Below are 11,584 nucleotides of genomic sequence, written 5' to 3'. Positions count from 1 at the left end.
ATTAGTATATTATTAGTACATTGCATAATTCAAATACTCCTGGTGACAGATTAATCATGCTTGGACCATTCCTGATAATTTCTTATCGATATATTGCGCGATACTACATTGATCTAACTTTATAATATTGCTTCTTTTTTATGTGATTATACCATCTAACTTTATAGTAATATATACTCTCTCTGCCCCATTAAATATGAAACGTTTGCTTTTTCACACATGTTTTGGAAAAATAATACTAATAAATAGTTAAAGTGGAGAAAAAAAAGTAAAAAAAGAATGTAAAGGGGACTCTCATCTATATTATTCTCTTTTACTTTATTTTTTACCACTTTAGTTATTTATTATAATTTTTTCTATACAATTGCATAAAAGTAAACGTTACATATTTAATGGGACAGATGAGTAGTATATGGAATTAATCATACTTGGTCGGATTAGTAAAACTGAAAGTGCAATGATTTTGGTGGCGTGAGGCAAGTGATATATAAGTTGGATACAATTATATAATAAAAAATTAATAAAATGTGGGTCTCTAAAAAAATAAAATATCAATTTAATGGAAAATAGGGATAAGATTGAAGATGAGGAGTGGGTGGAATACATATCTCTTTAATCCTTACCAATTTTATGTTACACATTGTGGACCAATTGCACTAATTAATCAAGTGGATATGATATAGCTTCTGCCAAACCATTTTACTCCCAAAGAAAATCAAGCTTTTTGTTTGTGTGTGCTATTTACAAGTTGAATGAGGGCCACGAACAAATATCATTATAGGGTGTCCACAATAGGGGAGCCGCGGCCCGCGGCTCAGCACGCGGCCCCCCATTGCAAAGGCCGAGAGGCGCGGCCCAGAGGCGAGAGACGTGGCTCAGCCACGGCCGCGGCCTTCACGCGGCTGAGCCGTGTGAGCCGCGACCCTCCCATTGCAAAGGCCGCGAATCGCGGCTGGGCCGCGAAATTTTGATTTTTTTTTTAATTTCGAATTTTTTTTATAAATATACACTTCCATTTTCATTTTTTCACTTCTTTATACACTTCCAATCCTTTCATTTTACACTTCCAATCCATACAAAAAAAATGCAAGAAGGAGATGGCGTTTTTAAAATATTTTCGTTGTAGAATTTTCCCCTATTAATAGTACGACGAAAATTTGTCTCTACTTCTCTCTTTATTAAATTATTTTTATTATCCAAATTATTAATCTACTAAAATTTAATAACATTAAATTAAATTAAAAAATAACATTAAAAAAAAAGCAAAAAAAAATTAACATTTTAGAGGGCCACATTTGGTGGCCCTTTGAATTTGCATTGACTTTTTTACATTTGCCATTACAAAGGCCACATGAGAGCCACAATTGGTAGCCGGGCCACAAATGGTGGCCTTTGAAGGCCACCATTGTGGACACTCTAAAAGACCAACCATTAACAAGAACTACAAATATGTGAAGGTCAAATTGTAAGATTACGAATTGAAAAAAATACAAATTCTTTTACCTTGAATTTCTATCATTTGTAGTTGAATATTTTGTGAGAATTTTGCCTAGACTGGTAGTTGATGACATAGTATGAAGCGTCAACCTCATGCCGCCCCGGAAATTCATTTTTTTTATAAATAAAATTCAACGTTGAAAATCATGGCAGATTTCCCTTTTTCCCTTTATGCAAACTGTAAGAAAAGGCTATATTATATTTGTGGCTATAATCGAGATTATGATTATTTTCCCCTCTTTTTTTTGACGAAAAGAAGAGGAAAAAAAATATTTGTCACTGGGCAATTTATAATTATTTCTCGCAAAAGAAGCATGGTAAGGAGCTTGAGAGAGAGGATGATAAAGGGAACACTCATGGTAAGGACAAAGGAGTAAGAGTACTACTTAAGTTTCATGCAAATGATACTTCCTCCGTCCCATTGAAGATGACTCATTTTTCTTTTTAATTTGTTCCAATCAAAATGACTCATTATTAAAAATAAAAACACATTTCTCTCTACTTTATTCGCACTCCCTTACTTTACTCTCTCCAAAATAAAGTTACATAAATTCTCGTGCCGCCCAAGGAAGGAGTCATCTTCCTTGGGATGGAGGGAGTACACTAATTAAGCTCGACCCTTTGTGGTTTCGATTTATGAATTCTTAATCTTTTTTGCTTCCTACATCCAAAAAAATACATCATTTTTGTCATTTTAGGATATCCTATAAATAAAGCAATTTCTATTTTATAAATTTTAAATCTTATTTTTCACTAATTATGCAATAAAATTAGTGAATGTTTCAAAAATTTATTTAGATTATGTATCGTTTATTTGTTTTTGTAATTTTCTTCAATTATACAAAGTGCCTCGTAAATGTAACGGCACATTTAGATAATCATCCTTTTCAAAATTTATAAAATACTAGTACGTTAGTGGTATACTATCAATTTACAACGGCTAAAGAGTTCCACCAACAGATTAAAATTAATTAAGAATTTTGTTTAAACGAGTGGTTGATTGCTTTGTCGCACTCCATATTTTCCGCACGTCTAGAAGTGGGCATATTATTGATGAACAATACATTTCTTTTATTTTGTGGGGAAAAAATTGATTATGAAGCTTCGATTATTTATCCTTTATTTCTAGATCGGTTTAAGATTTATAGAGGTTTCCTCATATGGAAACAACTTTTTTATGGCAAAAGATGAAGTGCATTTCATGATGCTATATTTTATTTTAAAAGTAATCTTTATCATTTTTAGAGCCTTTTTTAATTATTGGACATGTAGGTTAATTTTGTATTACTTTTTTATTTTGAAAGAGATCAATAGTAGTACTAAGTACTATTTTCTCTCTCTTTCTCCTGATACGCTTCTCCATAATATATACTCCTACTCTTTATAAAGTAGACTAAAACATTGAGCTTTAATCAATTAAAATTGAACTAGATTCATCTTAGATGGGACGTCGCACCATAAGAGATTTGTATTTTATTTGGACGTCCTATCTAAGATGAGCTATTTCTTTTCTTTTTTTTAAGTATATTTAAATTCTACTTCCTCCCGTCCCATAAAAATACGAGCAATGAATATGGCACGGAAATTAAGATAAAATTGGTAAAGTAAGAGAGGGGATGAGAATGGTATGGTAAAGTAAGAAAGATGAAGAGAATGATAGTTAAAGTATTGTTAGTGGATAGCGGGACCTATATTATTAATTGATACAACTTTTCAAAAATGAAATGCACATATTTTTATGGGACGAATGAAAATGAAAAGTGCACATATTTTTATGGGATAAATGAAGTATTACTTTATTCTTTCTTCTAACATTATTTTTTAAAAGTCTCGTGCCAAAAGAATCTCCTCACTCATGGAGAACGGTGGGAATACTCATTTTGAACTAGTATCATAATTTAGTAACCATTCATGAAATTAATAAAAAATTATATTTATCCTCTAACATCTGTTTTCTTTTTAGAATTTCTAATTGTTTATAGTAAATAGTTTCTCATAACATTCTCAGCGATGATATGTGTATTCCTAGATGTTCTAATCAGAGTTTGAAGGAGTGGGCTGCAGGCCTATTTATGAATAATGTGCCGGCCCAATAAGAGCGTTAAACATTTTCTATCTATTTGCTGCAGCATATGTGAAGATAAATTCAGCAGTATCTAATTGATTGTCTTCATATTGCGTGAAGGGAGAATATAACAATTCTTTACATATTTATAGCTTCTTGTAATTGAAAACTAAAGTCTAAAAACATAGGGATGGAAATCTTGACAGAAGGCGACAGCAAATAAGGAGGAGGTGAGAAGAAGTAGCACCACAAATTAAGATTTTTGCCAAATGGCAAACACATTACTATAACAGATTGTGGTAGCCACACCACATGGCATCTCAACTAGCCAATCACACGTCCACACTCATATCCTAACTAGATAAGCCACATTCATCCATACATTTAACTCTCTCTTCCTCAACTATCTACACACATTCCTGCACTCAGAAATGGCCTCTGCCTGTGCTTCATCAGCCATTGCTGCTGTTGCCTTCTCCCCAAGGCAAGTTTTTTTTTTTTCAAGAATCACGAAAAAAGAATATGATATTTTTATGATCAAAGAGTCATTAGCTTTTCCCCTAGCATATGTTGTATAATCAGTATTCTGCAAAATATCACATTGTAACCATGATAAAAATAAAACTTATCATGCAGCTCACAGAAAAATGGATCAATTGTGGGAGCAACTAAGGCCTCTTTCTTTGGACAAAGAAAGTTGAGAGCCAGCAAGCTTACTGCACCTTTGGACAAAAGATCAGTGGCTGTCTGTGCGGCAGCTGATCCCGACAGACCGTTGTGGTTCCCTGGGAGCACCCCTCCCCCGTGGCTCGATGGCAGGTCTGCTAACATTCCCATACGCACCAGTTTTGATAGCATTGTGAATATACTTCTGATACCTATCTGAATCCTGCTGTGCAGCCTTCCCGGAGACTTCGGCTTCGATCCTCTTGGCCTAGGTACATTATCAAGCATCAGCTAGACCTAGAGAAATTGGTAGACACCAATTGAGTTTTAAACCGATTCGCTTCTTTCTGCAGCATCTGACCCGGAGAGCTTGAAATGGAACCAGCAGGCGGAGCTCGTCCACTGCAGATGGGCCATGCTGGGTGCTGCCGGCATTTTCATCCCTGAGTTCCTTACGAAGATCGGCATCCTCAACACCCCTTCATGGTACACTGCCGGTGAGCAGGAGTACTTCACTGACACGACGACACTCTTTGTTGTTGAGTTGATTCTCATCGGCTGGGCCGAGGGAAGAAGATGGGCAGACATCCTCAAGCCCGGATCTGTCAACACTGATCCCATATTCCCCAACAACAAGCTTACTGGAACTGATGTTGGCTATCCTGGTGGATTGTGGTTCGACCCACTCGGGTGGGGCACTGGATCACCACAAAAACTGAAGGAGCTGAGAACAAAAGAAATCAAGAACGGAAGGCTGGCAATGTTGGCAGTCATGGGAGCATGGTTTCAACATATCTACACCGGAACAGGACCCATTGATAACCTCTTTGCTCACCTTGCTGATCCTGGCCACGCCACCATATTTGCTGTAAGTGAAACATTACAATTTCAAGCATCAAGCATTAAACTTTTACAGTCTATTAACATCTAACGAAGGTTCCGCTACAAAATGCAGTCTTTCAGTCCTAAGTAAGAAAAAGCAACAAAGTCGATAGCACAAGTGGGAGACAAACAGCAGCAACCAATTGTTCCGGGAAGAAGACATTCTTAATTTGTTTTTCCAATTAATGTTGCATTGTTTAGATGTGTACTGCTACATCCTTATGTATGTAGAGAAGTGCTTAAGCCGTGTACAAATGCATCCAAGAAATCCTAAATACACATCATGTCCATATATATAACAATATGCATGCATCATGAAGACAGTTTATTGAATCTTAGATTAGTCATTGATGATAGAAAATCATAAAGCAGAACATAATGAGCACCACAAATATGAACTACAGTCACAAATTGTGCATGCTGATCATGTATGATTTGGACTACAAGTCCTAATCCTAGTAATGAGCATCACAAATATGAAGAGACAATTAATCATTACTAATACTAAGAAGTATTGAAGTAAGAAGGATCTATATGACAATGTTACTTTATATCAAAGGTTAAATGCGCACAATAATAGATTTCATCAAGGAAACCCTAGGCTTGCGCACAAACTTAGCTCTATATACGCCTGGCTTGATAATCTTGAATGCTGCTGCTAATCTGACTTTGGTTGTAAGCAGTTGAGGTCGTGTGCAACAACGTTTAGTCATGACATAACTGTGAATGACAAGAGGGATCTTTCAAATTTCATAAGTGCATAGCAAGACTGAGTCCATTTGAAAATAACCTATACATTGGTGCAGAGTTGAGATTCAAGTGAAGCAGTTTGATGTTAATAAGAAGAGAGTTTAACTTAAGTTTCAGATGGACCGTGGATGGTAACTGATCAATTTATGAAATACCTGTCTTCATCAGTAATTTCATCTTTGCTAAAGATGCTTTGAGCATTTCAACAAGGTTTTCAGATAAGAAAAAAAAAATCTTAAAATAGTTGAGTGCTCAAATCGGATCTTTTTACAATTCAAACCATATTTGCCATTACTTGGTGCATGGTCTATGAGATATTCTATTTATAGTAGTATAACATATTATAAAGATGAAAAATCTTTGATTCATTTTGTAGCTATGAAATACATGTAATATATATGATGCCAAACGTCTATTGCTCACTCTTCTATTCTTTCCTTTTATCCTTAGGCTTTCATGTTTCATTCCAGCATACTGTAACCTACAACTAAATAAATCTAGAATCTTACAAGTTAGTTTAAATTACCATGGAACTAGACCAACCTAAAAGCTATAGTTGCCTCATTATTCATATCCCAGCTAGACGTGCAAGAGATTATGGTCCTCTTGTTCAGTTAATTCAAACAAACAAAACATGAAAACTGGATTAAAATTCTGAAACTTTTAAGTACATTTTTTTATATGGAAAGCAAGAATCTAGAACTGTTCAATAAAAGAAATGGCCACGAGGGAGATATTCTGTATCTTCAATCTTGATTCATGTTTGATGCTTTTAAGATTAGTTTTCCTTGGTAAGATTAAAGCACCGTGAAGTTTATTAGTAACAAACACAGCTTTGTCTTATCTCCCTAAGAATGTTTGATCAATATGTTAAAATAAATCACTAAACTATTACAGATTAATATTGATGCACATTCTAGATTCTACTAGGTTGTTTTCACAACGTTATGTAGATATTGCAAAAGTTTCAATGTGCAAAATGAATGCAAGGGCTTGTGTACCTCTATCTCTACTTCACTAGGTTTCTCTAATTCACAGTTTTAGTATAGCATTGTGTTGGTTACCTAGTTTCCATTGGAGATGTCCCTATAAATTTGTTTCTTGCTATCTATTCTTAAAGACTATGCTTCAACTTTAGTGAAGTTTGGTTACTGAAGACAGTAGGACCTGAGTTCGAAAGGGAAATATCCTTAAGTAAAAAAGAAAAAAAAATGTTATGCTGGAAGGAAACATCCAAATTTGGCGTGGCACTCAAGCTTGCACGCCTTAAGAGTTCTTGCTTGATAGGGAAGGAGAATATTTTTTAAATGCTCATCTTGAATATGTTAGCGAAGTCAAATAGTACTACTTTGTTGATGATTATAAAGATTCACATAGTTACCTGTAATAAGATGCTTGAAGTTACATGACAGCTTCACACAGTTCTACGTAATAGGACAACTAAGCGAATATCAATTAAGTTCAATCATAAACATAAACATCAACTAGGTGAATGTCTCTCTCAAGTCTCAAAGCGAAGAGACAAAATAAGCTAATTGAAGTGACCAAGTAAACAACCCGGACAAGCCTCAGCCACGCACTTTTTAGTGCCTCTAATTGTAAATGGTAGCCATAAGATGCAAGTATTAATCTTTCTCTAGATCTTAGCTCTCGTGGTAAATTGTTTACCATCAATGATTAACCAGAAACTCAGATTATCTGATCCAAAAATATCTCTGATTCTGATACTTTCCAATACGAACCACCACTCTGAATTTTTAAAGGCTCAAGTTCACTGTACTCTACAGTTTTCATGAAGTCATGGTTCACGCCACACAGCTTAACAATTTGGGGGGCGAGCTGCGCATGATTCATTTTAGTAATAAATTATACACCATTTGTCAAATACAACAGAATTCCAGCATTATACCGTGAATTCAGTAATTACTTAAGAAGCTTTAGAAACCATCTAATCTCAGATAAATACAGGCATTTCAGAGCTCTCATCAACAAATTTATATCATGCATAGCCAATTAGTAATAAGTTACTAAGTTCTAATAATTCAGCAAAAAGATGAAAGAGGAAAAGTACCTAACAATAAAAGCTTCAACAACTCGAGAAAGATGAAATAAGATTAAAGATTTGAGGCAAGAAAAGATCCAGATAGCATTATGGCAAACAGAAAGTAAGCCAGAGAGTCCCAGCCATTAAAAAGCAACATATCGTGCATTTTTCCTAGCTTTTAGATCAAAGAAAACATATAAAAGAAAAAAAAATTAGACAAAGATGCACAACACCTCAACTTTCAATGGTTAAAAGCTTCAACAAGACACCAAATTAAACTACATAATACAACTGAGAGATGAATTCACCACGTATAGAAGTATCTAATGTCACACAAACTTCAACCAGAAGAGCTCACATCATATCCAGAAAAGCAGATATCTTGAAAAAGGCGAGCATTAACAGTAAACTATATGAATTTCATAAATTTTGTAATTTTAGTTACATCCTAAAGAGCAATTCCAGCAGTCATCTGTATGTGACTCTGTCTGTCTCCAAGAATTATGGATACATAAAGATTACATTTTACATAGAGCAACAAACCCGAATGGTGTTCAAGAAGGCGGGGGGCGAACCGTAATCTGAACCGGAAGAGGGCGGCCCGTACCGGTGCCACCGCAGCTATTGCAGGCCATCCGGCCCGAGCCGGCGCAAGTCCGGCAGCCGAAATCGCCGTCGTTCCAGCGGGTGCACATGCAGGTGACCCGGCCCGTTCCGTTGCAGCTGGGGCATCTGGGCGTCCGGCCCGAACCCATCATGGGGTTGTGATCCATCACCTGTTTGACGAGAACTGCCCCTGCCAATACGCTGAGGCCGGTGGCCAATTGGGTTAACACGATCGGCGCCATATATAATTGAGTAGAATCAGCGGAAATGTGGGAAGGGGAAAGGAAGGATTTTGGGAGTGGATTTGAATTTAGATTTGGATTTTGGAAGGGATTGTGTGTAGGTCGGAGTTAATGGGGGGAAGTGGTGGTGGAAGAAGAGTACACGTAAGTCGGATTGGAGTGGTTTGGGCTTTTCTTTCTATTTTGTTTACTCCATATTTCATTTGTCGTTTCTTTAGATTTTCGGTGTCGTGTATTCCTAAATTTACATAAACCTAAATTCTATTTATAATAGGCGATGTGTTACTACTAGTATTCAGATTCTCAATTATTTAAAGGATATAGTAAATCATAATAATATTAATTTCCATTGATTCAACCTGGTTTTGAGAATGAAATGCAGGATTCAACATTTACACTTTTTTATAGGAGTATTTCACTACTAAATTGGTTGTCATGGTCGTCAAGTCAATATATATGCATATGTTTCTAGGGATTTTGGGAATGGGGATTCTATCTCTATGAGATGATTTGTTTTTCTTAGTTTAATTCGTATTACAAGGCATTTATGAAGGGATTTGCTGAGGTTATATGTTTTGGAATTTTCAGAAGGAAGGGTGCTAATACAGGTAGATGAGAAGGTAGAATTAATTACATAGCTCCCCACCTGCATTAAGTAAGGCAAGAAATATAGGGCCAGCTCGTAAATGCATAATATTTGTCCTTGGTTGATGCAGTGATCCCTAAATATATACTCCACTATTAGCGGGTTCACAGCAATTGGAATTGGAGGTAACGAATTGGTGCAAGTCATGGTTATTGATGTTGAATCAGTTGTTCAGAAGCCAATCCCACAGGTAAGCATGGAGTTTGTAAATTGTATCTATTATGTTGGCATTTAAAGTTGATGTGTCTTATTCGGCACCATCATAATGTTTATATTCTTTTCTCGATATTATTAGCAGATAAAGTTCAAAATGCCATTTCTTCTTTTCAAGTTTAACTCATGAGCTATCTGATGGAGTACGTACTAAACAAGCCCAACAGCAGTAAAGCCCAAGAAAGAGTATCAGTTCGGCATGGCTAAAGAGTATCAGTCCGGCATGACTCAAGAGTTCAGTTCGGCACAACCACAGAGTTCGGCCCCAGCCTACAGCTCGGTAAAAGCCAACCAATCAAACTCTGCTCTGGTCGGCATCAAGCTCTACTCTCAGATCGGCAAAAGCTGCTCGGCAATAATTCAGCAGTCCGGTCTCAGTATTCGACCGAACTAGGAAATAGTGGACTCATGCAAGATTTCCACCTCCGCTACACCGACGATCTATTTAGTGGTGTCAAGCAGTCATTAACTCATGCAGGATAGTGGACCCATGCAAGGTCGCCACGACCTCCACGACATCCACTACCTAATAAATGCTGCATGCCACGATCTAGGTTCAATGTATAAATAGAACCTAGGTCAGATAGATACTTCTTCTGAAAAACTTCTGTTAAGCTCTCTAAAGAGAAAATAGCAAATAGCAAGTCTGTATTGTTAGCTGTAGAAAACAGATCAAGCAATACAACTCTGCCCTCTTTTCCTCCCGTGGATGTAGATTTACCTCAGTAAATCGAACCACGTAAATCTCTGTGTTGATCTTCATTTATTTTTACAAGCATTCATCACCATCAAAAATTCGCCGATTCATCACTGGCGCCGTCTGTGGGAAACAGAGAACCAAATTTGTGATAAAGCGAATTTTTGATCCTTTTTCCACCCCAAAAAAAAAAAAAAAATGCATACCAGATCACATAACACCCATAATACCGTTCGTGATAACCGTGAGGAAGCTAGTCCAGCTCGCAGGTCTGAAAAACGGCCTCGGGAGACATCTACCTCCGGTTCTCACGAAGGAGGAACAAGCCACTCCAGGAGTCATCGCGCTGAGTCTTTCCAGCAGCCCGATTTAAATGAAGCTGTCAAGCTGTTCTTGGCCGAGAAGCAGGAGGAGTTCTTAACCTTCCTGCAGAAGAGCCAACAGCCGGAGAAGACAACGACGGATTCTCCCTCCTCATCCAGACATGAAAGTCACTACCGCAGTAGTGACGTGTCTTCCAGGAGAAAGAATCCTCAACCCCGACATGTTCCTGTTCCTCCTCGGTACCGGAACCACAGGAGAACTCCATCTCCTCCGTACCGAAGAGATGTCGGGTTCGCCATGTACGGAGCATTAAAGACTCCGTTCTCGGACGACATCACCCGAACTCCTTTGCCGCGGAACTACCGGACACCGTCAATGACTTATGACGGGCTAGAGGATCCTCATGATTTCTTGGGACGCTATCAATATAATATGGCGAACCAGGGTCTCAATGAGGTCCACATGTGCAAGCTGTTTCCCGAGCTGCTCGTCGGGAACGCCAGAAGATGGTTCGACAGCCTTCCTCAAGGCAGCATTAGATCCTACCGAGATCTAATGGATGCTTTCCACAGGAGGTTCTTTCAGAAAGCGGAAGCCCGGATCACTTCGGCTCAGCTGCTTTCCATTCGTCAAGGTCGCGACGAAAAAATCAGCGACTTCATGACAAGATTCCACAAGGAATGCCTGCAAGTAGACGATCTCAACGATCTGCTTGTCATCTCGGCATTCCAAAATGGAATCCTGCCCGGAGCTCTCTACAGGAAGCTCGTTGAGTGCGGTCCGCAGACAGCTCAGGAAATGTGGGACATTGCGGACCAGTACTCCCGGGCCGATGAGGCAGACCGTCTCAAACGGTCGTTAGACAGCTCATCGTCCCGAGAAGACAGAAGGAAGCCCGATCATAGCGATCGGGGGCATCCTCGCCGGACTCCATTTGAAAGAATTCAAAGGG

The 11,584-nt window shown here is 37.8% G+C and overlaps 1 protein-coding gene across 1 annotated transcript; it reads left to right on the top strand.

Annotated features, from left to right (window-relative positions):
- Window positions 1-3,863: 3,863 nt before the first annotated feature.
- Window positions 3,864-5,429, top strand: LOC121795024 (chlorophyll a-b binding protein 7, chloroplastic-like). The gene is made up of 5 exons (XM_042193456.1): window positions 3,864-4,046; window positions 4,199-4,381; window positions 4,463-4,500; window positions 4,582-5,096; window positions 5,184-5,429. Exons 1-5 carry the CDS (start codon window positions 3,994-3,996, stop codon window positions 5,199-5,201), a joined length of 807 nt encoding a protein of 268 aa, XP_042049390.1. The 5' UTR covers window positions 3,864-3,993; the 3' UTR covers window positions 5,202-5,429.
- Window positions 5,430-11,584: the final 6,155 nt, after the last annotated feature.

The sequence above is a fragment of the Salvia splendens genome, chromosome 3 (genome assembly GCF_004379255.2).
Source record: "Salvia splendens isolate huo1 chromosome 3, SspV2, whole genome shotgun sequence".
Classification (NCBI taxonomy): Eukaryota; Viridiplantae; Streptophyta; class Magnoliopsida; order Lamiales; family Lamiaceae; genus Salvia; species Salvia splendens.
Note: the sequence above shows the minus strand (reverse complement) of the source record. Positions and strands in the feature narration are given on the sequence as shown.

What these genes read in the sequence shown, in the direction of transcription:
- LOC121795024 (XM_042193456.1), top strand. Translation starts at nt 3,994, where the DNA reads ATGGCCTCTGCCTGTGCTTCATCAGCCATTGCTGCTGTTGCCTTCTCC. An exon ending in GCTGTTGCCTTCTCCCCAAG is followed by an intron (nt 4,047 to 4,198) that starts GCAAGTTTTTTT and finishes CTTATCATGCAG; the next exon opens with CTCACAGAAAAATGGATCAA. An exon ending in CTTCGATCCTCTTGGCCTAG is followed by an intron (nt 4,501 to 4,581) that starts GTACATTATCAA and finishes TTCTTTCTGCAG; the next exon opens with CATCTGACCCGGAGAGCTTG.